The 25,754-nt window shown below is 37.9% G+C and overlaps 3 protein-coding genes across 3 annotated transcripts; 2 read left to right on the top strand and 1 right to left on the bottom strand.

Annotated features, from left to right (window-relative positions):
* Positions 1-304: 304 nt before the first annotated feature.
* On the bottom strand, positions 305-14,298 carry GCK72_016039 (uncharacterized protein; the record flags this gene model as incomplete). Its single annotated transcript, XM_053731283.1, has 15 exons — positions 305-444; positions 1,105-1,233; positions 2,145-2,432; positions 3,206-3,332; positions 4,463-4,691; positions 5,328-5,437; positions 6,146-6,310; positions 8,232-8,330; positions 8,384-8,445; positions 9,438-9,687; positions 10,214-10,330; positions 11,503-11,700; positions 12,335-12,540; positions 12,588-12,840; positions 14,257-14,298. The coding sequence occupies 15 exons, from the start codon at positions 14,296-14,298 to the stop codon at positions 305-307; spliced, it is 2,415 nt and encodes an 804-aa protein (XP_053586055.1).
* Positions 14,299-15,384: 1,086 nt separating this feature from the next.
* Positions 15,385-19,103, top strand: GCK72_016038 (uncharacterized protein; the record flags this gene model as incomplete). Its single annotated transcript, XM_053731282.1, has 5 exons — positions 15,385-15,627; positions 16,046-16,140; positions 16,534-16,684; positions 17,719-17,946; positions 18,900-19,103. 5 exons carry the CDS (start codon positions 15,385-15,387, stop codon positions 19,101-19,103), a joined length of 921 nt encoding a protein of 306 aa, XP_053586054.1.
* A 3,408-nt stretch (positions 19,104-22,511) lies between these two features.
* On the top strand, positions 22,512-25,518 carry GCK72_016037 (uncharacterized protein; the record flags this gene model as incomplete). Its single annotated transcript, XM_053731281.1, has 4 exons — positions 22,512-22,562; positions 22,833-23,076; positions 23,817-23,939; positions 25,247-25,518. 4 exons carry the CDS (start codon positions 22,512-22,514, stop codon positions 25,516-25,518), a joined length of 690 nt encoding a protein of 229 aa, XP_053586053.1.
* Between the last annotated feature and the right edge of the window lie 236 nt (positions 25,519-25,754).

The raw sequence follows: 25,754 nt of genomic DNA, 5'->3' as shown, positions 1-25,754 counted from the left end.
CTTTTTTATTTCGACAATAGGCCAAAAAGTGGGCGGAGCTTGAAATGGGAAATACGGTGAAAGAGGGCGGGGCTTAGCATAAAATACGGGAAAATGGCTCAAATTTTACAGAAAAAAACGAAATTAAATGTGGGCGGAGCTTGGGATATAAAATTGGGGAAAAGGGGCGGAGCTTAACAAAAATACTCGAATTAAACAGAAAAAAACGCCAGAAACAAGTGGGCGGAGCCTAGCATAGAATACGGGGGGAAATGGCTCAAATTTAACAGAAAAATGACCAGAAAACTGGGCGGAGCCTCCTGGATTACTGTACTTGATGCTGGACGGGAGGCGTGGCTTGCTTCCATCCGGGATCGCTGATCGTCGTGGAGATGTAATCAAAGACGGTACTGTCGGTGAGTGTCGGCAGCGCATCGAGCCTTCTGAGAATTCCGAAGAGAGCGCCTGGAAATTGAGATTTGGCTGGAAATCGACTGAAAATGTTGAATTTTCAAGCATTTTTTAACCGAAAATCGATTTTTTCACTCGAAAAGTGTATTTTCAGCTGAAAAATGTTGAAAATTTTCAGATTTTCAAGTGAAAATCGCAAAAAATGTCGAGGCTGGCGCTCATTTGGCGCGATTTCAGACAAACAACTCGCGTCAAAGGTGCGCCAGGCAGATTTGAAATCTGAATGTTCGGGAGTTTCGGCAGATAATTGAGCATTTTTAGCCCGAATATCGATTTCTTGACTCGAAAATTATAGAAAATTCGATTTTCAGCTAAAAATCTTGAAATCAATTGAAAAATTTCAGTTTTTCAAGTGAAAATCGTAAAAATATCAAGTCTGGCGCACCTGTGACGCGTTGCCTCAATTTTCGATTAGGAAAAGCGTCGAAGGTGCGCCAGACACATTTTAGTATAAAATTTCCGGATTTTCGACCGATAATTTATCATTTTCAGACCGAAAATCGATTTTCAAGTGAAAATTGCAAAAAAATGTCGAGTCTGGCGTACCTTTGGCGCGTTTTCAGTTTTGAGCGTCGAAGGTGCGCCAGACACATTTCAGAGTCAAATTTTCGAATTTTCAGCCCAAAATCAATGATTTTTCCAACATTTCCTTACCAATCCTGACATCTTTGGCCTTCAACTTTTCCATCAGCTTTCTGCATTGCTCCGAGAGCTTCGTCTCTCCAAATGTACAGAATTGGAGGGGACGGCGAGCGTATCCGGCGGCGACCACTTGGATCATGACTGAAAATTGAAGAAAAATGAATATTCAGTGAGAAAAATAGGGTAAAAAGCTCAGTTTTCAGCCTCAAAACGTCGAAAATAGTGCGACTGGCGCACCTTTCACGCGTTTTGAATTGAAAATCGGTCAACTACGCGCTAAAGGTACGCCAGACTCTCTAAATCTTGTCTGGCGCACGTTTGACGCGTTTCTAAAATGAAACCGTCTCTCCGGGCTCCAGTTGACCCAATTTCCGATTTTATATTTATAAACTGGCGCGCCTTTGACGCGTTTTCAATTTTGGAGCTCCATCTTCACATTAAACGCGTCAAAGGTGCGCCAGACACATTTCAGAGCCGAATTTTAGCATAAAAACTCATTTTTCCAGTCAAAATGACCTCAAAAATTCCATTTTCAGATCAAAAATGGCTTTTAATCTCATTTTTCAGCATAAAAACCCTTTTTCCGTCGAAAACACCTCAAAAAAAGGCTTTTACATTTCATCGGCTTGCACTGGCGCGCTTTTGACGCGTTTTCAGTTTTGAAGCTCAATTTTCGAATTGAAAGCGTCAGAGGTGCGCCAGACACATTTTAGAATCGAATTTCCGGGATTTTCGACAGACAAATGGAGCATTTTCAGCCCATATCAACGATTTTTACTTAAAAATTACATAAATTTCAATTTTTAGCTAAAAAATGTTGAAAATTTTCAGCTTTTCAAGTGAAAATTGCAAAAAATATCGAGCCTGGCACCTTTGACGCGTTGAGCCCAATTTTCGATTTGGAAGCGTCAAAGGTGAGCCAGACACATTTCGAAGCCAAATTTTAGCTCAGAGCCCCATTTTTCCAATCAAAACGACCTCAAATACTTCATTTTCAGACCTGAAAACCCATTTTTTCCGTCAAAAACACCTCAAAATAAGCGTCCCCTTACATTTCATCTGTTTACACCCTCCGAATGCTCCACACCCCCACCATCCCGTCCGAATCGGAACCGTCTCGAACGGGCGTCCGTCTTGAGCCGTGAATCCGGTGATTGCTTTGAGAATCTCTCGAATGATATTCTCTCCGTCGACTTGTTCTCTTAATGCATTCCATCGATTGTATTGAATCGCATCGATTGCAATCGTTTCGACTGGAAGACGTCCGTATTTATCACGTAGAGACGTGTCGTTCTGATCGGCGTCTTCCGGTTGCAATGGCTTCCATTTCAGTGATTTTCCTGAAATTATTTGAAAATTGCTGATTTGTGAGGTGAAAATCGTATTTTCAGCAATATTTTTGTCTGAAAATCACGTTTTTAGAGGAAAAAACTTTGAAAATTTCATTTTTCAAGAAAAAATATGGTTTTCGGATTGAAAGGGCAAATTTTAAGTCAAAAAATACATATTTTCGCATTCTTACTAGATAAATCTATCAAAAGTGCAGATCTGAGCTGAAAATCGTATTTTTTAGCAAATTTTTAGTAAAAATGCAATTTTTCGACAGAAAATCGTGTTTTCAGCTGGAAAAGTATTGAAAAAAAAAGATTTTTATTGTAAAAAACTATGAAAACTCTCGAAAATGTCATTTTTCTAAGAAAAATTAAGATTTAGGATTCGAAATGCAATTTTTAGGCTAAAAACCGGTTTTTTGAGCATAAGATCGGATTTTCAGCAAAATTTGTTTCAAAAAAATCAATTTTTGAGCTGAAAATCGTGTTTTTAGCGGGAAAAATATCTCAAAAATAAGATTTTTACTACTAAATAAGAGGTATCGCTCAATTTCAGACTGAAAATTGCTTTTTTCTTCAAAAAATGTTTTAATGAGTTTTATGACTGAAAATCTCATTTTCAGCCGGAGTTTCGGATTGAAAATTCAATTTTTAGTCTGAAAATTCAGTTTTTACTGAAAAATCCTCTCAGAAATGCAATTTTCGGCTGAAAATCGCATTTTTCAACCATAAAATATGAATTTTCAGCTAAAAATGTAGTTTTCGATCTCATAATCACTTACCGTATCCGTCGTACGAACTGTATACATATGCACCGATGATTGAGAATGATTCTGTGTTGTGCATTGCTGTCTTGCTCAATAGCATTCCGACAATCATCTCTGGACACATCAGGAATCGTATTTCTTCCTGAAAAAAACTTAGATAAGTTAGCAAAAAATGCCGAGACTGGCGCTCATTTGGCGCGTTTTCAAACAAACAAATCGTGCTAAAGGTACGCCAGACTCATGGAGCACCTTTTACGCGTGGAGCCCCCCATTTTTCGTTTAGGAAGCGTCAAAGGTGCGCCAGACACATCTTAAAGCTAAGCTAAATTTCCGGAATTTTCAGCCAAAAATATCGACTTTTGACTCGAAAATTATAGAAAAATGCCAAAATGTCGAGGCTGGCGCTCATTTGGCGCGTTTCCAGACAAACAGATTGCGCAGGCGCACCTTTGACGCATTCTCAATTTTGAGCCTCAATTTTCGATTTAGAAGCGTCAAAGGTGCGCCAGATATATTTCAAATCAGAATTTCCGGATTTTCGACCGATTATTGATCTTTTTCAACCCGAAAATCGATTTTTTGACTCGAAAATTAAAAATTAGCTGAAAAATCTGGAAATCAATTGAATAAAGTAGATAATGTTCAGATTTTCAAGTGAAAATCACAAAAATGTCGAGTCTGGCGCTGATTTGGCGCGTTTTCAAAAAACCAAATCGCCCTGGCGCACCTTTTACGCGTTGAGCCCCCATTTTCGATCTAGAAGCGTCAAAGGTGCGCCAGACACATTGTAGAGTCGAATTTTCGGATTTTCGACGGTATTTTCAGCCCAAAATATCGTTTTTTTCCAACATTTCCTTACTAATTCTGACATCTTTTGCCTTCAACTTTTCCATCAGCTTTCTGCATTTTTTTTTTTGATAATTGACCATTTTCAGCCAAAATATCGACTTTTGACTCGAAAATTATAGAAAAATGCAAAAATGTCGAGTCTGGCGCTCATTTGGCGCGTTTTCAGCCAAACAAATCGGGCTGGCGCACCTTTGACGCGTTGAGCCTAATTTTCGATTTGGAAGCGTCAAAGGTGCGCCAGACACATTTTAGAGCCGAATTTTCGGAAAAAAGTTGGAAATTTCGCAACTGTGACGAATTGTAACTGCCCGGATGTGTCATATCCTTCTAGAAGTGTCAGAATGTGTCCCCAAAACTGTTCTAACCTGAACAGATCCCTCTTTCGTCACTCCTCCACCGAGAAATGCGTTTTGCAAAATCAACTTGCGTGCACTGTGTCGTCTGTTCAATTCTCTCGTCGTCAATCATCGTCACTTCTGGAAGTTTCTGGAATTTTCTCTCTCTCCATTTCGTTGTTCTCAATAGTTCCTCGTCTCTGCTGATTCGTCTGAAACTGACGACTCCCTGGGGTGGATTCGCCGAGATTCGATCGAAGTAGGCGAAAAGGAAACGGAGTTTTTCAACGGCAACCGGCGAGTGAGAGTTCAGTATTCTGGAAATTAGGAGTTTTACGGCAAAAAGAGCAATTTTCAGACTAAAATTGGCCAGTTTTGATGAAAAATTGACTAAAAATGAAGATTTTAAGCCCAGAATCGGTCAATTTCAGTCAAAAACCACAAGATATGAGCATTTTTAGTCTGAAATCAATCATTTTGCCCGAGCAATCAGTGATATTCGGTTGAAAACTACCCATTCCTTGCGAAAAATGGTAATTTTCAGCTAGAAATCGGTGATTTTTGGCTGAAAAATTGACAAAATCCACGATATTCACATTGGAAAATGATACAAATCGGCAAAAATTGAGCGTATTTCATCCAGAAGTTGGTCATTTTCAGTCAGAAAACCTCAAAAATGAAAATTTTCAGACTAAAATTCGGTCAATTTAAGTAAGAATCAATGATTTTCGGTCAAAATAACCACTTTTAGGTCAAACCTGAAAAAACCTCAAAATGAGAATTTTCAGTCAGAAATAAATGATTTTCGGTCATAAAATGACAATTTTAAGCCAAAATGTACAAATTTTTCTCGAAAAGTCCCGTTTGGATGAAAAATCGACAATTTTCAGCCAAATTCGGTAATTTTAAGCTCAAAATAAACCATTTTCAGCCAAAAAATGTCTGAAACTAACCCCAAAAAGTTGGGAGCAGTTGAGGTGAAGAACATTCTGGCGATGAGAGCAGCACACTGTCGATGGGAGAGTGTAGCCGATTCAACTTGGCCCATCAGACAGTAGATACGCTGAAAAAAACCTCATTTTTCATTGAAAAATCTCAATTTTCAGCGATTTTCCAGTTAAAACGGACATCTGGACACTCGGAAACACAGATAGACCTATTTTACATCAAAAAATGCGAATTTTCTACCTAAAAACCAAAAATCTGTAATTTTCACTCATTTTCAGCTCAAAATGGACATCCGGACGAACAGACACACAGAAATTCTCAAAATTGTCAATTTTCCACTGAAAAATCACAATTTTCAGCAATTTTCCAGTTAAAATGGGCATCTGGACGCACGGAAACACAGATAGACCTATTTTTCATCAAAAATCCGTTATTGTCGCTCATTTCCAGTTCAAAATAGACATCCGGACGAACAGACACACAGAAAATGTCTAATTTTTAGCGATTTTCCAGTTAAAACGGACATTTGGACGCACGGAAACACAGATAGACCTATTTTTCATCAAAAAATGCGAATTTTCCACTAAAAAATCTGTAATTTTCGCTCATTTTCAGCTCAAAATGGACATCCGGATGGACAGACACACAGAAATTCTCAAAATTGTCAATTTTCCACTGAAAAATCACAATTTTCAGCAATTTTTCAGTGTAAAACGGACATCTGGACACTCGGAAACACAGATAGACCTATTTTTCATCAAAAAATGCGAATTTTCCACTAAAAAATCCGTAATTTTTGCTCATTTTCTTCTATAAACCGTACCTCTGGCAACAACTGATAACCAGACAACGCAATCTGTACGACTCGTCCGAATTGATCCAACGCGTATCGATCGTTTCCTTGATACGATTCGTATTTCGAGAAATATCCAAAGAGCGCCGGGAATGGATGATAGACTGTCATTCCGCACATATCGTGGATCAGGCCCTACAAATTTCAGAATTTTCAGCAAAAATGAACCATTTTTTGGTTAAAATCTATCATTTTTCAGTTAAAAATGACAGTTTTTAAACAAAAAATTGACTATTTTCAGCCAAAACCGGCTCATTTTCAGGCAAAAATATGAGTTTTCACTGAAAATCATACTTGTCAAGGGCCGGGCCGGGCCGGGCCGGGCCGGGCTTTTTTTTCAAAACTTCAGGCCCGGCCCGGCCCGGCCCGGCCCAAGCCCGGCCCGGCCATGGCCGGCCCGGCCCGGCCCCTCAGGCCCGTCTTTTGGAGGGAATTTTTTTTTCAAATTTTTTTCAAATTTTTTTTTCGAATTTGAGTAAAGATGGACTAAGTTCAACTTTGACTTTTTCATAGAATAATGTATGTGTGTCTGAATTCATTTTCATATCGAAAGAAAATTTTCAAAGAATTTTTTTCAAGTTTTATAACATAATTACTTTCGCCATTTTTTTATTGTTTTCTTCCATGGCTACAGAAATGCCCAAACTGTTTCGCCGCTTGATCTCTGCGGGGTTTCGACCGAATTTTTATATTCTTTCGATATGGAAATGAACTCACGAAAACACACAGATTATTCTGGGAAAAAAATCAGATTTGACCTCAGAGTTTTTTATTGCCGGAGGCGTCTCGCTGAAAAATTCAGTCAATCTTTCGAAAAATATACTAAATCATCGTGAAAAAAGTATAAAAAACGAGTAAATTGGGAAATTTTTCATGAGGAAAAATTGAATTTTTGGGAAAAATTTGAAAATTTTTCTCAAAAATCCCATATCCCTGAAAAGAGGGGCCTGAGGGGCCGGGCCCGGGCCGAAGCTTTTCAGGCCCGGCCCGGCCCGGCCCCAGGGGCCGGGCCGGGCCCGGGGCCGGCCCCTCATTTGACAAGTATGCTGAAAATAGACCATTTCCAGCCGAGAATCGAGTATTTTCAGCTCCTGACTAGAAAATTATAGAAAATTGAATTTCAGACCGAAAATCTGGAAATTAATTGAAAAATTTCAGTTTTTCAAGTGAAAATCGTAAAAATGTTAAGTCTGGCGCACCTGTGACGCGTTTTCAGTTCTAAGCCTCAATTTTCGATTAGGAAAAGCGTCAAAGGTGCGCCAGACTCAAATTAGAGTCGATTTTCGGAACTTCGACAGATAAAGTGGTGCATTTCAGCCGAAAATCGATTATTTTCAGTCAAAATTTGGTCATTTTCAGCCATAAATATGTATTTTCAGCAAAATTTTTCAATTTTCAGTCAAAAAATATGAGTTTTCACTGAAAATCGATCATTTTTCAGTCAAAATTTGACTATTTCCAGTCAAAAATTGATCGTTTTCAGCCAAAAATATGAGTTTGCACTGAAAATATGAGTTTTCACTGAAAATAGCCCATTTCCAGCCGAGAATCGAGTATTTTCAGCAAAAAATCGATTATTTTCAGTCAAAATTTGGTCATTTTCAACCATAAATATATATTTTCGCACCTTTGACGCGTTCTCAGTTGTGAGCCTCAATTTTTGATTTGGAAGCGTCAAAGGTGCGCCAGACTCATATTTCTGGGTTTTCGACAGATAAATAGTCCATTTCCAGCCGAAAATCGACTATTTTCAGTCAAAATTTGACTATTTTCAGTCAAAATTTGATCGTTTTCAGCCAAAATTTGACTATTTTCAGCCAAAATTTGACTATTTTCAGTCAAAATTTGATCGTTTTCAGCCAAAATTTGACTATTTTCAGTCAAAAATCGATTATTTTCAGTCAAAATTTGCTCATTTTCAGCCATAAATATGTATTTTCAGCAAAAATTTTCAATTTTCAAGCAAAAATGAACCATTTTCAGTCAAAAATATAAGTTTTCACTAAAAATCGATCATTTTCAGTCAAAAACCCTCTGAATCATTTCGAAAACTTACACTGAACAACATCAAACAGTCCGTTTTGTATCGATTCTCTCTCGCGTATCCAGTCAGTAAATTCTTGTACATCTCGTATCTTGGATTCGGCAAATCTCTCTGAAATTACTAGATTAGGGGCGGAGTTTCAAGGAGGGGGCAGAGCTTCTTACCCATGTCTTCTTACTGTATTTATCCTGATTGATGATGACACGTTCTATTTCAGATCGGTAAACTGTAAGAAATTAGAGATTTATGGTTTTCAAGGTGAAATTTGGACTGAAAATGGGATTTTGAGCTGAAAAATGCTCATTTTAGGCTGAAAACCTCATTGAAAATAGTCAATTTCTGGCTGAAAATGCCGATTTTCAGTCAACTGGCTCATTTTCCGGTGGAAATCGCTGAAATCTCAGGTTTAAAACGAATCTATGACTATAAAACCCAGAGATGAAGTTTTTGGCTAGAAATAACCAAAAAATCTCTTTTTTCATCATCCGAAAACTGTAATTTTTCATTGATAATTTTGAAAAAACCATGTTTTTAGCTTAAAAATCTCATTTTCGACAAAAATTTCAGCCAAAAACCATATTTTCAGCCATTTATCGATCAATTTTCAGCCAAAACCCTTAATTTCAGTCATTTTCAGATTCAAAATCATGTTTTTAGCTCAAAAATTCCATTTTTCAGTCATTTTTTCTATCAGTTTCCAGCCAAAACCCGATTTTCAGCCATTTATCGATCAGTTTTCAGTCATTTTCAGATTCAAAATCATGTTTTTGATTCTGAAAATCTCCTTTTTGACCAAATTTTCAGATAGAAGCCATATTTTCAGTCATTTTACAATGAATTTTCAGCGAAAATCTTAATTTCAGTCATTTTCTTGCTGTTTTCAGTGAAAAACCTCTATTTTCAGCGATTCCTCAAACAATTTTCAGAGAAAAAAACACGATTTTCAATCATTTATCGATCAGTTTTCAGCCAAAACCCATAATTTCAGTCATTTTCAGATTCAAAATTATATTTTTAGCTCGAAAAATCACATTTTTGACTCAAAATTTCGATTTTTCAGTCATTTTTCTATTAGTTATCAGTCAAAAATCCATATTTTCAGCCAGAACTTAACAATTTTGAGCAAAAAATGTGCGTTTTCAATCATTTTTCGGTGAGTTTTCAGCCAAAAACCTCAATTTTCAGTCATTTTTCAATCAATTTTCAGCCAATTCTCACATTCTGCCTGCTTCTGCATCTCATTCACTTCACAGTATCTGTAATTCGTTTTCGGATTGCAATTCGGCGACTGGAAATCCGGTTTGAATATGAGATATTTATTGTCTGGACGGGGACGTGGAGCCGGTTTAGGCTTCGGAGCAACGGGTGACGTCGTCGTGGGCTTTTTGTCTTCTGGAGCAGCCTTCACGTCTTCTGATTTCTCATCGTCTTCTGATAAGACGATCTCTTCGGCTTCATCGCCAGAATTCTGGAAAATTTTTTCAGACGATTTTCAGACGATTTTTAAGGGAAAAAGCGAAAAAAAATGTGATTTTTGACGGATTTTCAACAGAAAATGGTTGAAAATCACTGAAAATCCGGAAATTCGATTCTAAATGTGTCTGGCGCGCCTTCGACGCTTTTACTAATCGAAAAAATTGGGCTCAACGCGTCAAAGGTGCGCCAGACTCGACATTTTTGCATTTTTCTATAATTTTCGAGTCAAAAATCGATAGTTTGCTCAATTATCTGTTGAAAATCCCGGAAATTCGATTCTAAAATGTGTCTGGCGCACCTTCGACGCTTTTCCTAATAGAAAATTGGGCTCAACGCGTCACAGGTGCGCCAGACTTGATATTTTTACGATTTTCACTTGAAAAACTGAAATTTTTCAATTGATTTCCAGATTTTTGCTAAAAATCTGTCAAAAATCGCCATTTTTTCCATCAAAAACTTCGATTTTTGAGGATTTTCAGCCAAAAATTTTCATTTTTTGTCGATTTTCGTCGACTAACCGGTTCCAACGAGACACGTTCTATCTTCTTTCGGCACAAACTCTCTGATTTCGTCTCACTTTCCTGTTCTTCGACGTCTTCGTCTTCTTCTGCTACGACGACGACTTCTGTATTCATCTGAAATAAGATTTTTGACTCAAAAATTGGATTTTTTGTCTCAAAAACTGAAATTTCGGACTAAAAATCTGCAATTTTCAGCCCAAAACTTGATTTTCTAGTCATTTTTTCGATTGTCTCATGTCAAAAATGACTAGAAAATTCAAATTTTCCACACAAAATTGAATTTTAGCTCGAAAATTTGATTTTTTCGACATAAAACAACATGGTTAACATGAATATTTCGGTGTGACCATCTGCTTGGCACTGTGCCAGTTTTCTTAAATTTCAGACCATTTTTAGGCTGAAAATCGGTAATTTTCAGCCCAAAAACCCCAAATTTCAGTTTAAAATCTTATGAAAACTGAAAAACTGCACAACATTTTTTTTGAATTTTTCTTATTTAGTTTTCTTAAATTTTCTTGTTTTTTAAATCGGTCAAGTACGCGCTAAAGGTACGCCAGACTCCCCAAATCTTGTCTAGCGCACCTTTGACGCGTTTCTAAAATGAAACCGTCTCTCCGGACTCCAGATGTCCCAAGTTCCGAATTTATATTTATAAACTGGCGCGCCTTTGACGCGTGTTCAGTTTTGAAGCTCAATTTTCGCATTAAAAGCGTCAAAGGTGCGCCAGACCATTTTTAGGCTGAAAATCGGTAATTTTCAGCCAAAAAAACCGCATATTTCAGTCTAAAAGCCGAATTTTCCGGGAATTTCGAGTGAAAACTGCTAAAAAACTCATTTTTCAACATTTTCTGACTCAAAATTGCCTAATTTTCTAATTTTTTTAATGTAAAAACATGAATTTCTCCATTCCCATGCAATTTTCAGCCGATTTTTCTGAAATTTCGACTTAAAACTCCGATATTCATGCATTTTTCTGAAATTTCCACTCAAAAATCTCCAATTTCAGCCGATTTTTCTGGAATTTCGACTTAAAACTCCGATATTCATGCATTTTTCTGAAATTTTCACTCAAAAATCTGCAATTTTCAGCCGATTTTTCTGAAATTTCGACTTAAAACTCCGATATTCATGCATTTTTCTGAAATTTCCACTCAAAAATCTGCAATTTTCAGCCGATTTTTCTGAAATTTTCGACTTAAAACTCCGATATTCATGCATTTTTCTGAAATTTTCACTCAAAATCTGCAATTTTCAGCGCGAAATCTCGTTTTTCCAGCAGCTCCAACCTCTTCGTGACTCTCCATCCGAACATCGTCAGCCTCATTGACGTCTTCTTCTTTTTCATCTACTTCCATCGTCTCCTCTTCTTCCTCGTTATTTCTGACGACGTCAGTGGATTCTGAATCCTCAAGAATAATCTGTGGAATTTTGACTGATTCGTAGTCGAAAATGTCTTGAGATGACGGTGACTTTTGGAGAGAATTCTGGAAATTACAGATGGTGGCATGCGGGGGTGGGATAGTGGGATACACAGACAGACAAATAGTTATTAAACTAAAATTTGGGAGTTTTTTGGCTGAAAATTGAAGAAAAACGGCTGAAAATGACCGGTTTTCAGCGCCAATTTTGAAAATTTTCAGCTAATTTTTAGCAAAAAATCTCATTTTTTGGATTATTTTCGGTCAATTTTCACGATTTTTAACCAATTATTGACCGATTTTTCAGCCAATTTTCACGATTTTAGCGTCAAAAATCAATCTTAGGCTGATTTTCAGTCAAAAAGACATCTGGACGCATTTTGACTATTTCAGCCGATTTTAAGCATAAAACTCATTTCTGGGTCGATTCTGACGATTTTCAGCCGATTTTCAGCCGCCAATTTTCAGCAAAAATCTCATTTCGATGATTTTAGGTCAATTTTGACGATTTTTCAGCCAATTTTCAGTCAAATTGAGCTATTTTAGCTGATTTTCAGCATACAATCTCATTTCTAGGTCGATTCTGACGATTTCAGCCGATTTTCAGCCAATTTTCAGCAAAAATCTCATTTTTGGGTTATTTTCGGTCAATTTCCACGATTTTCAGCCAATTTTCACCGCAATTCCCCAATTTCCACACCTCTTCTGCCGTCTTCATCTCGATTTCCATCTCTTTCAGCACTTCCTCATCCTCTTGACTCGAATTCGACTCATTTTGCTTGTTTTCAGCAGCTATTCCTCGTTTTTCAGCCTCATAAATCTCTGTTTCATCGAAAACCTCTCCGATTTCCATAGAACCCTCGGATTCGACTTCTTGCGAGTCGTCGACGCATTCTGATTCGATTTCTGGACCATTTTCAGCAAAAATTGACCATTTTCAGCAAAAAATTGACCATTTTCAGCCAATTTTTGAGTATTTTCAGTCAAATTTCCACTCGTTTCCTCATCTTCAATCGATTCTCGACACGTTTCGTATCCATCATTCGACGGTTGAGAACTTGCGAAGACGTCGATACTCTTCGGCTCCTGATTGACTTCTGAATTCACGATGAGTGACGATACAGATGACGTCGTTAGTCGCATCTTTTTCGCCGGTGGCTTATGATGGGCTACGCCGACTCCAATGTACTCGGCGTAGTCTTTTTCCTGAAAAAATCGATATAAAAATAGATTTTTTGGCTGAAAATCAGAAAAAATCACAAATTTCCTATGATTTTTCAGCTAAAATTGATCATTTTCACCCGAAAATCGATCATTTTCAGTCGAAAATCGATCATTTTCAGTCGAAAATCGATCATTTTCAGTCGAAAATCGATCATTTTCAGTCGAAAATCGATCATTTTCAGCCAAAAATGGATAATTTTCAGGCAAAAATCGATCATTTTCAGCCAAAAATCGATAATTTTCAGCCAAAAATCGATAATTTCAGCTAAAAATCTATCATTTTCAGTCAAAAATTTATCATTTCAACTGAAAATTAACAATTTTCGTCCAAAATTGACAATTTTCACCCAAAAATATGAGTTTTCACTGAAAATAGACCATTTCCAGCCAAAAATCGGTTATTTTCAGCCAAAAATTAACCATTTCCAGTCATAAATTGACCAGTTTCAGCCAATAAGAAGTGTTTTCACTCAAAATTGACAATTTGAACTAAAATAAAATGACGAAAAAAAAATCGATTTTTCACGAATTTCCGATGATTTTCAGCTATGCAAGGCAGAAAATTGACTGAAAATTACGAATTTCGAGTCGAAAATGGGATTTTTATGTCAAAAATAAGAAAAATCGACAATTTTCGATTGAAATAACTGAAAAATTGAAGATTTTTGATGAATTTCAGCCAAAAACCATAAATTTTTGTTTCAAGCGAACACATAAAATAGTAGATTTCTCAGTGGGGAAAACTGAAAATGTCAAAAATAGAAGTTTTATTCAGAAATGAATGAAAATCAATTTCAAATCATTCGGGAATCGAAGAGACGTTACAGTAATCTATAAATCTTTAAAAATGCTCAAAAAACTGTCTGAAAATTGCTCGAAAATGGTCAAAATGTCCTTCCTGGCCGAACTTTTTTCAGTTGTGTTTTAAAGCGGTGGCCTAGAAACACAACTGAAAAAAGTTCGGCCAGGAAGGACATTTTGACCATTTTCGAGCAATTTTCAGACAGTTTTTTGAGCATTTTTAATGATTTATTGATTACTGTAACGTCTCTTCGATTCCCGAATGATTTGAAATTGATTTTCATTCATTTCTGAATAAAACTTCTATTTTTGACATTTTCAGTTTTCCCCACTGAGAAATCTACTATTTTATGTGTTCGCTTGAAACAAAAATTTATGGTTTTTGACTGAAATTCATGAGAAATCTTCAATTTTTCAGTCATTTCCATTCGAAAATTGTCGATTTTTCTTATTTTTGACATAAAAATCCCATTTTCGACTCGAAATTTGTAATTTTCAGTAAATTTTTGCCTAGCATAGCTGAAAATCATCGGAAATTCGTGAAGAAAAATCAATTTTTCCACATTTTCAGTCGAAAATTGCTGAAAAAAATCGTACATCTTGATTCATATCGCTTCCGATATCAGGTAGTTTACTCATCTCTCTTGGTGAGATGAATCGATATTCAAGTTCTCGGCTGACGTCTTCTTATTCTTGAGAAGAAAACGGAAGAATCTACCTGAAAATTTCAGATTTTGTAAAAAAAAATCGGCTGAAAATAAAGAAAATTGACGGATTTAAAGCAATTTCAGATAATTTTCAGCATGATTTTGGACCTGGAAGCAGTTCCACCTATACAGCCGGTTTTAAATGTGATTTTCAGCCAAAAATTGACAATTTTAAATTATGCGTTTTCGCTGAAAATTGACAATTTTCACCCAAAAATTGATCTTTTTAAGCCAAAAATCCATCATTTTCAACCAAAAATTGACCATTTTCAGCAAAAAATCGACAATTTTCAGCCAAAACTTGATATTTTCAGCTATAAAATTGATTATTTTCAGTCAAAAATCATAACTTTCTCCAGTTTTTCGATTCAGAATCCCCAATTCTGCCTCCAAAACCACCGGGAAACGAGAAACAAACGAAACAACTAGTTTTCACTTCTAAACCATATTCAAGATGGCTATCTATAGAAGTGAATCTTGATTCTTCAGATTCCGGAGATAAAACATGAAACACATAGCTTACTTCAGTAGGCAAACGGATTCTGTGTTTAGCATAGGCTTAGCTACGAGAGAGAGATACCGTATTCCTGGTAGTTACAGTAGTTCAAGTTGCTACCGTACCCAGCTACAGTATTCCTGATAGCTACCGTATACTCAAAACCTGACTTTGAGAATCGATAGATCCTGGATCTACAGTACTCCGTAGCTACAGTATCCTCTTCTAGCTATTGTATACTCAGAATCATCGCCCACAATTGAGATACAGTATTCCTGATAGTTACGGTATTCAGAATCCGACTACAGTATCCTCCAAGCGATTGCTACCGTATACTCAGAATCTGCTTTTGAGAATCGATAGATCCTAGATCGATCTACAGTACTCCACATAGGATTTCTGGTTATTCGTAGCTACAGTATCCCGCCCTCCAGATACCGTTTACTCAGAATCGGATAGATCCTGGATCTACAGTAATCCACATAGGATTTCTGGCCAGTAGCTACCGTACTCCCTCTCAAAATGTGGTCCCCCTCGACTCAACGAATTCTAATAATTACCGTGATCCTTCTGATTCTCATCAAACTTCTATTCTTCTCTAATTCTAAATTAATCGATTCTGTGGAACCTCGCGATTTGGAGAAATCCGATGTGTTCGACTTTATTGTCGACACGAATTCTCTTTGGGTCGATGAGGGAGAGGAGAAACGATTCGAATCGTATACTAATATTCCAGCATATGCTCAAGTATCCAATAAGATGGCTGTGAGTGCAAAAAATGCCGTTTTCAGAGTCCGATTACCGTAGAAATTGTGATTTTTCAGCTTTTTTAAGTCTTTTGAGTGCAGAAACTGTAATTTTAGGCAGTTCAAGCATACAGGACAGTTCAAGTGTCCCGACCGTTTCTTGTAGTCCGGTTACTGTAGAAATTGGGATTTTCAGCCTTTTCGAGTGCTGAAATTGCAATTTTAGGCAGTAAAACCTCAAAATTTGAGTTTTAGTCCGGTTACTGTAGAAATTGCGATTTTCAGCCTTTTCGAGTGCTGGAATTGCAATTTTAGGCAGTAAAACCTCAAAATTTGAGTTTTGGTCCGGTTACTGTAGAAATTGCGATTTTCAGCCTTTTGAGTGCTGAAATAGCAGTAAAAACCTCGAAACCTCACTATTTCCTCACTATTTCCAGGCAATCACCAAATCGAAGACCGCCGTTTGTGAGACGGACACTTTTATCGGTCAACAAGTGCTCTGTGGTCTACAGGAGAAAATCGATGAGGAGACGTGAGTGTTTCTCAAGAAGTGGGCGGAGCTTATCTTTTTTGGAAAACTGAATAAAATGCAGTCGTGGCATAGAATCCGACAACTCGACCATGGTGACATTTTATCACGAAACGAAAATGACGCACAGCTGAAATGTGTGCTACAGTAATATTTTGGCGGGAAATTTGAATTTTATTGGATTTTTCGATTTTCAAGATATTCAACATAGAAAAATCCAAAAAAATTCAAATTTCCCGCCAAAATATTACGGTAGCACTCGTTTCCAGCTGACGTCATTTTAGTGGTAAAATATCACGATGGCCGAGTGGTCGGATCCTAGGCCACGACTGTCTTTTCATACAGATTTTCATTCTAATGACTGAAAGGGGCGGAGCTAACTTTCTCAATTGTCAGAGCGTGTGACAGTGATTCTCTCCAATACTTCTCTGATTTTGATGATCTACAAAGAGAACAAGAATTGGATCGGAATTTCGCTGATTGGAAGATTCTTTTCGCACGGAGAGATCCAATAGAGAGATTTGTGGATCACTATATGGATACGTGTGTGAGGTGAATGCTTTATACAGCAATTGAGCTCAAAGAGCTGATTTTGATGCTGAAAATCAGCTAAAACAGTGAGAAATCACGTTTTTAGCTGTTTTTGATGCTGAAAATCAATTTTTGTGTCAAAAATATTGTTTTAGCACCTCTTGAAAAAGAAAATCGCCGATTTATAAGATTTATTACAGTAACCAAACTGCAAAGTCTTGTTTCAGCAGCTGAAATAAGTGAAAAATCACGAATTTTGCAGTTTTTCTACAGTAATCGAACTGCAAAGTACTGTTTCAGCAGTTTCAGCTCAGAAGCTCAAGGATACCGCTTTTCAGTGTTTTTCATTAACCAAATAGTGAAAAATCACGAATTTTGCAGTCTTTTCTACAGTAATCAAACTGCAAAGTACTGTTTCAGCGGTTTTCCAGTGTTTCGAGCGTAATTTCAGCTCAAATTGGCGAAAAATCACGAATTTTGCGTTTTTTTCTACAGTAATCAAACTGCAAAGTACTGTTTCAGCGGTTTTCCAGTGTTTCGAGCGTAATTTCAGCTCAAATTGGTGAAAAATCACGAATTTTGCCGTTTTTTCTACAGTAATCAAACTGCAAAGTACTGTTTCAGCGGTTTTCCAGTGTTTCGAGCGTAATTTCAGCTCAAATTGGTGAAAAATCACGAATTTTGCCGTTTTTTCTACAGTAATCAAACTGCAAAGTACTGTTTCAGCGGTTTTCCAGTGTTTCGAGCGTAATTTCAGCTCAAATTGGCGAAAAAATCACGAATTTTGCCGTTTTTTCTACAGTAATCAAACTGCAAAATGCTGTTTCAGCGGTTTTCCAGTGTTTCGAGCGTAATTTCAGCTCAAATTGGTGAAAAATCACGAATTTTGCCGTTTTTTCTACAGTAATCAAACTGCAAAATGTTTGTCTCAGCGGTTTCCCGGTATAGCGATATTTCGAGCATAATTTCAGCTCAAATGTGTGAAAAATCACGAATTTTTCAGCATTTCACGCTGAAAATCAGGAATTTTCTGAAATTTCCTAATTCCAGAGAAGACCGCCCGTGCTACAACTGCCGTCTGGACCTTCGTTGTTATCTCGTGAAGATCTACGCGGAGATCACTCAACTCTACGCCAAAACAAGACAGTAACCGAGGATCAAATGAAATTTGTGCCCCAAAACTGGTTCTGTCAGATGGAATCGATGAATCAGAGGTTCCAATTCGTGGATCACTCACTATTCTCGAATCCAACGAATCCAGCGTATGCTGAGGCGAAGGTGAGTGGGGAATCGGCTGGAAACCGTCTCAAATAGTCGATTTAAGCCAATTTTGGTCATTTTGACTCAAGAAATGAGTCTTTTAGCCTAATTTTAAGCAATCTCCGCCCATTTTGACTCAAATTCGGTCACAAATGAACCGGAAAGGTGTCTCAAAACCAAATTTGCATCAACTTACAATTGGAAATGAGCATTTTTGGCTGGAAACGGTCTCATATAGCGAGAAATCCCGTTTTATAACGAGTTTCTGGTCTATTTCAGCCAATTTTGGTCATTTCGACTCAAAAAATGAGTCTTGGTTAAAATTTCAGACTTTTAGCCACATTTCCAGACAATTCTGATTATTTTGGCTCAAATTTGGCAAAACAAAAACAGAAATTGCACTGGTTTTCGAGGTTTGGACATCAAATTACAGTTGTAAAAGGGATTTTTTGGGATTTTTGGTTGGAAAAATAGGTTTTTGGCTGAAAATTCTCATTTTTAACTGAAATTGATACCAAAAATGATATTACTATCTGAAAATGCCAATTTTCAGTCAACTGACTCAGTTTTCGCTGGAAATTGCTGAAATCTCAAGTTTAAACGAATTTCTGACGGAAAAACGGTCAGTTTTCGACTCAAAATTTCAGAATAAGCGTCAGAAACCAAGTTTTTCAGTTTCAAAATCACTTTTTCAGCGGAAAATTGGAATTTTCATTCAAATTCTCAATTTTTAAACCAAAAAAAAAACCCAATTTTTCTAGTTAAAAATCTTTTTTCCGGCAAAATTACCCCATTTTTGCATCCAAACCTCCATTTCCAGTCATTTTTCGACTCAAAATCTCAATTTTTGGTTTTTTTTAATCAATTTCTTCTCCGCTTTTTTCTACCATTTATACTCTTTTTGCCCCAAAATTGTCAATTTTTTCGAGTATTAAACGATTTTTCACCCATTTTTCCCTTCAAAATTTCAGCGTCCCGACGCCGAGTCGATCTTCGCCGACTCCGTCTCATCCTATGAGAAAATCAGCAAATTCTACACGACATATATCTATTCGCGGCCCGATGTGCTCGATTTGTTCACAAAAACGTATTATTGGGACTATTTGGTGCTGAAAATGCCGTTGCCCGAGTTGAAAGTGGCAGAAGTCAGGGATTATAAGGAAGGATGGTATTGAGACAAGCGATTTTCGTGAATTTTGAATAAAAATGTGTGATTAAATTGCATTTTTTTGCATGAAACACTTGTTTTTCGCCGGGAATTCTGAAAAAAATCGAGAAAATTATCGGAAACTCGCTTTTTGGCCTGAAAGTAGTCGATTCCATCCCAAAATAACGCTGAAAACCTCGAAAAACAAGTTTAGATGAATTTTTTCAATAAAAAATTGTCAAAATTGAGAAAAGCTAGAGCAATATCGATTTAATCATTTCTAGACCAAAATTATCGACTTTCATACAAAAATGACGCTAAAAATGCCGAAAATTTGCTGAAGAATAATTTTTTATACCAAAAGAACTCGAAAAGTGAAAAAAATCGAAATTTTTCAGAAAATTGAATTTTTCAGTGAAAAAACGGATTTTCTGCCTAATACTCTTGAATTTTCCAACTTTATAACATTTTTTTCAATAAAATTCACCTGAAAATCGATAGAAAACTTACATTTTTCAGACCAATGAGTTTTCTACCTTATTTCCACAAATTTTCCCATTTTTCAGCATCATTTCACGCGCCAAACCCGTCTTGATCATAAAATACCGGCTTTTTTCCTCATAAAACTAACAGAAAACTCGAAAAAATCACGAAAAACCATCGAAAACCGGCGAAAAAGCGATAAAAAATAAAACTTGGCGCGTGCACGAGAATCGCGTCAACGCTGCGCACGAGAAACGCGTCTTCAAAAAACATGGCGCATTTCTCGTTCCCGCGCCAAATTTAATTTTCAATCGGTTTGTCGGTGGTTTTCAATGGTTTTTTGTTATTTTTTTTAGAGTTTTTGAGTGTTTTTTAAGAAAATCCTTAATTTTTAGCCTGTTTTTCGAGGTTTTTAGCGTTATATTGGTATAAAAATCGTTGATTTTGGTCTAGAATGTGTGAAGAGCACTCTAACGTAAATATCCGACACTATTTGGCAAGTTGCAAATGCGCTCTATTGAACTCTAACAATAGGCGCGAGTTTTGAATTTTTTGACTATAATTATAGAAATATAAAGCTAAAGTCCCCCAAGTTTTGTAACCAGTTGATACTGGGTCAGAATTGATGAACTTTCAGAAAAACACACCGAGAAAATACCAAAACGTTTAGTTGAAACTCGAATAAAGACACATAGTAGAAATCTGTCCTAAAATAGTAACACTGTGTGCTAAAATCTGTCCTAAGGCCTAAAAAGCAGAAAAAATCTTCCTAACTTATTGAAAAATTGAGAATTAATGTTTAAAAAATATCAACAAAACGATTTCGCCAGCATGGGTTCGATCCCTACACCTACTGACTACCGGCAGCGCCGTCACCCTACTGAGCCACCGAGGCACTGAAACATGACGGTGCGGCAGGTCCCTATATGTGTGGTGTGGGCGTGCGGGTGGTGCAACCGGGCGCATTTGCAACTTGCCAAATAGTGTCGGATATTTACGTTAGACTGTGAAGAGCGATATTGTCAAGTTTTGGAGTGTTTTCCACGCATTTTTAATAATTTTCAATTGGTTTTGTACAAAAACTTACTTTTCAGCAGTTTTTCGAGATTTCTAACGTTTTTTTAGTTTAAAAATCGAAGATTTTCGCGTAGAAATATTTATCGATATTTATCTAGTTTTTGACCGTTTCTCCTGTTTTTTCTTCATTTTAGACTGATTTTTCGATAGAAAATTGAGTTTGAACCAGTTTTTCGAGATTTTTAACGTTTTTTTTAGTTCAAAAATCGATAATTTTTGTCTAGAATGCCTGATGAGCGATGCTTTGAGTTTTGGAGCGTTTTCTCTCGTGTTTTCTTATTTTCAACCAGCCTGGCTGCCGCGCCTTCGGCGCTTCATCCGGCTAGCCTCTCCTCATTTACTTGTTCACCTTCTCAGAAATGTGCCCGCGTGGCCGAGTGGTCCAAGGCGGCGGTCTCTGCGCAAAAAGAGCAAGTTCGATTTTGTGCCCGGACGCTTTTCTTTCTCATTTCTCAAAATTTGCGGACATTGGGACAGATGGACAGACTCCACATGCGTTTTATATATAAGAATGATCGATTTTTTGTAAAGAAACTTATTTTCAGCAAGTTTTTGAAATTTTAACCGTTATTCTGCTATAAAAATCGATGTTTTTGGTGTAGCAATATGTCAATCGAGTTTTGCCGTAAAATACCCGATTCGTTTTCGATAAATCCAGCGATTCACATCAAAGTTTTTGTGGAAATTTACTGGAAATCACTCAAATTTTACCCTTTTTTTCTAATTTTTCACATTTTGTCACGATTCTTTGAGTTTTCGTCCGAGTTCCGCTTCTTTAACTCTTTTTGTCGGCTGCAAAGTTTTGAAATAAAATATTCTTGTAGATCAATACATTATTGTAGCCGAACACTTTGCATTTTTGCTTTAAATCGTTGAAGTTCTGTTGTTTTTTCTCCTCTGATATCCGTTGTTAGGGAAAACGAGCCAAAAATCTTATTTTTCAAAAAAAAAAAACGTCAAAATCGTGGTTTTTGGTCCAAAAAGCATGAAAATCGGTCAAAAATGACTAAAAATCGATTTTTTTTTAAATGAAAAAAACGCGCCGATGGCGCGCCAGACGAGCATAAAACTGAAACTAGTCATTTTTCGAGCATTTTTGCACCATATTCTTCAAAGGTACTCTCAAAAACGCGTCAAAGGCGCGCCAGCCCGTTCAAGACAGATTTTTGATGAAAAATATAGATTTTTATGTCTAAAACGGTCCTACAGCCCCCTGGGGGCGCCGTTGACGCGTTTTTTCATTCAAAAACTAAGTTGCAATCATTTGTGGCCGCTTTTTAAGCTTTTCTGATCGAAAAACCACGATTTTTGACTATTTTTCGTATATAATTCAATTTATTTGCAGCCGGAAGTCTTCCAAACAGTCGAATCATCAAACTGAGACACCCGAAAGAGGGATGTCCACTGTTCCGTATCTCCGACACACATTTTGATGAGTTGAGCACGAAATTCCACTGAAATTTCCAGATTTCCAGTCGAAAAATCTTGAAAATTGTGGATAATCGTGAAATTTAGAGGGTTTTTCAGTCAAAAATCACATTATTTCGCATTTTTCGGCTTATTTTTCTGAAAATGTTCAATTGAAAACGCGACTGAGGCACGCCAGACCGAAATCCAGCGCGTCCGAGGTGCGCCAGTCTCTTTTTTTCACCAGAAACCGCGTCAAAGGTACGCCAGAATTCATTTTCGCTCAATTTTCCCGGTTTTTGACCGGTAAACACGTCAAAGGCGCGCCAGTACCCAATTTCTTCAAATTTACGCTCAAAACGCGTCCGAGGTACGCCAGACACTGAAAATTCCAATTTTCGAATCAAAAATCCAGAAAATTCGAAATTTTTGCTCATTTTTCCACTAAAAACTCCAATTAAAATGTTCAATGAAAAACGCGTCAAAGGCACGCCAGTGTTCAATTTTCTTCAAATTTACGGTAAAAAACGCGTCCGAGGTGCGCCTGACACTGGAAATGCCAATTTTCTAGTCAAAAATCCAGAAAAATTGCTCAATTTTTGCTCATTTTTCCACAGACTTGCATTTTCCTCAATTTTCTTCAAATTTAGGCTCAAAATTAACATCTTCCTACTCTAAAACGCGTCCGAGGTGCGCCAGACACTCTGAAAATCCCAATTTTCTTGTCAAAAATCCAGAAAATTCGAAATTTTTCGCCATTTTTTCACTAAAAACTTCCATTTTCTTGCAGATTCTCGCCATCAACGACGGTCACCGTTCATTCTTCTACGGAGAGAGTATCATTGAGAACGGTACCGTCCATCTCATTGCCCCATTCAATCCCATCTTCACTTGTCTCCCATTTCTCCACAAAACGGCCGACAAATTTCTGGAAATCGACGAAATTCTCGTCGACGAAAAGTTCGAAGGAATCCGAGAAGTGGCGAGAAACGAGAGGATTCTCAAGGCGTTGGAATCAGTCGCTGATGTGAAAGGTACGGGGGCGCTGGTGTGTCTTTGACGCGGTTTTTTCGCTGAAAACGAGTCAAAAAACCGGAAAAATTGAGCGAAAATGAATATACTGGCGCACCTTTGACGCGGATGCTGGTGAAAAAAGAGTCTGGCGGACCTCGGGCGCGTTTTGAGCGTAAATTTGAAGAAATATGGATGCTGGCGCGCCTCAGCCGCGTTTTTTGTGAAAAAAACGAGCGAAAATGAAGCCTGTCGCACCTTTGACGCGGTTTCTGATGAAAAAGAGGCTGGCGCACCTCGGACGCGCTGAATTTCGGTCTGGCGTGCCTCAGTCGCGTTTTTAATTGAACATTTTTAGAAAAATAAGCCAAAAATTGGGAAAAGTATGATTTTTGACTGCAAAATGAGGTAAAAATGTGATTTTCGCATCAAAAAACCTCAAATTTTCACAGTTTTAAATGTTTTTGACTGAAAATCTGGATTTTTTTGTGATTTTAGATAAATCAGCCAAAAATCGAGAAAACGTTTCTGGCGCACCTTTGACCGCGGTTTTCGGGTGAAAATGTGGAGAAAAATGAAGTCTGGCATGCCTCAGACGCGTTTTTGGGTAGAAAATTTTAGAAAAATGAGCCTGGCGCACCTTTCACGCGTTTTTGGAATGGGAAAATATTGATTTTTACTGATTTTCGCACCGAAAACTCCCATCTGGCGCGCCTTTGACGCGGTTTTCCTCAATTTCTCGTTAAAATCATCCCATTTTCAGACGTTCTCGACGTGAAACTGTACCGTCTGAATCAGGAGAAGTTGATGGAATGGATCAAACGAAAATTCGATGGACTGAAAGTGGAAATGGCGAAAGATGCGCATAAATCACTTCTCGATTGTCGTAAGTTTCGAATTTTCCAGAAATTCCCGGAGTCTGGGGCGCTTTTGGAGCGTTTTTCTGGTCCAAAATCCAAAAAAATAGCGTTAAAAGCGCCCCAGTCGCCATTTTTGTGCTCAAAATGCATTTTTTTAGTCTCAAAAACGCGCCAACGTCACGCCAGAACTCTCGAGACGCGTCAAAGGAGCGCCAGTGATGTAAACGCGCCGAAGGTGCCCCAGAATCTCCTAATTTAATAGAAAATAGCCGATTTTTGTCTTTTTTCTCTCAAAAAACGCGCCAATGTCACGCCAGACATATAATTTTGTGTTGAAAAAGCGCCGAAGACGCGCCAGCTCCTGAACTGCCACTTAGACGATTTTCGCTCAAAAACGCGCCAACGTCACCCCAGTCCTCTCCAGAATCCCCCTCAAAACGCCCGATTTTTGTTTCTTCTGCTTCATTAAACGCGTCAACGTCACCCCAGCTCTCTCCAGATCGCTTTTCTAGAAACTTTCGCGTCAAAGGTGCGCCAGAAACGTAATTGTCAAAAACGCGCCAAAAGTGCCCCAGAATCTCCCGATTTTTGTCATTTCCCCCCCCCCCCCCCCAAAAACGCGCCAACGTCACGCCAGACAAATCATTCTGTGTGGAAAAAGCGCCGAAGGTGCACCAGATCCTGTTTTTGTCCAAAACGCGCCAACGTCACCCCAGCTCTTCAGATCCCAAAAACGCGCCAAATTTGAGCCAGAATCTCCAGATTTTTGCCTGAAAAAACGCGCCAACGTCACGCCAGACAAATCATTTTGTGTTGAAAAGCGCCGAAGGTGCCCCAGATCCTGTTTTCGTCCAAAAACGCGCCAACGTCACCCCAGCTCTTCAGATCCAAAAAACGCGCCAAATTTGAGCCAGAATCTCCAGATTTTTGCCTGAAAAAACGCGCCAACGTCACGCCAGACAAATCATTTTGTGTTGAAAAAGCGCCGAAGGTGCCCCAGATCCTGTTTTCGTCCAAAAACGCGCCAACGTCACCCCAGCTCTTCAGATCCCAAAAACGCGCCAAATTTGAGCCAGAATCTCCAGATTTTTGCCTGAAAAAACGCGCCAACGTCACGCCAGACAAATCATTTTGTGTTGAAAAAGCGCCGAAGGTGCCCCAGATCCTGTTTTCGTCCAAAAACGCGCCAACGTCACCCCAGCTCTTCAGATCCAAAAACGCGCCAAATTTGCGCCAGAATCTTCCAATTTAATAGAAAAATACTCGATTTTTGTGTTTCCCCCCCCCCCCAAAAACGCGCCAACGTCACGCCAGAATCCCTATTTTCTTGCAGCTGAAGCGTTCGACCGTCACGTCTTCCAATTTCTGATCGATTACCTGCCAGTCGACATCATCACTGCCGTCAAATCACATCTGAAAATTCAAGAACCGTCCGCATCTGAAAATATCGATCAAAGTATGAAGAGAAAAGCGCCAGAAGACGATGAGTATCCGGATGAGAAGCCTGTTGTGAAGAAACCGAAAGAATCGATTCAGGCGAAAAAATTGCAGGCGGCGTCGAAGGGAACCAAATCGATTTCCGCGTTTTTTGCAAAGAAAAATTAAATTTTTTGGCATTTTTTGATAATTTTTTTTTTGAAATTTACTGAAATCTCACTTTTCCACTTATTGATACTCATTTCCATCTCTTTTTATGTCGGTTTTTATGCTCAATTTGCTATATTTTCGTGTAAAAAATTTAATTGTCGTCAGATATGACGCATTGTACGCAAACACCGTCACGCAACGATTGCGGACTTTTTTTTTGAAAAGTTTTCGAGTTTTTGAATGATTTTTGAGCG

The sequence above is a fragment of the Caenorhabditis remanei genome, chromosome IV (assembly GCF_010183535.1).
Source record: "Caenorhabditis remanei strain PX506 chromosome IV, whole genome shotgun sequence".
NCBI lineage: Eukaryota > Metazoa > Nematoda > Chromadorea > Rhabditida > Rhabditidae > Caenorhabditis > Caenorhabditis remanei.
Note: the sequence above shows the minus strand (reverse complement) of the source record. Positions and strands in the feature narration are given on the sequence as shown.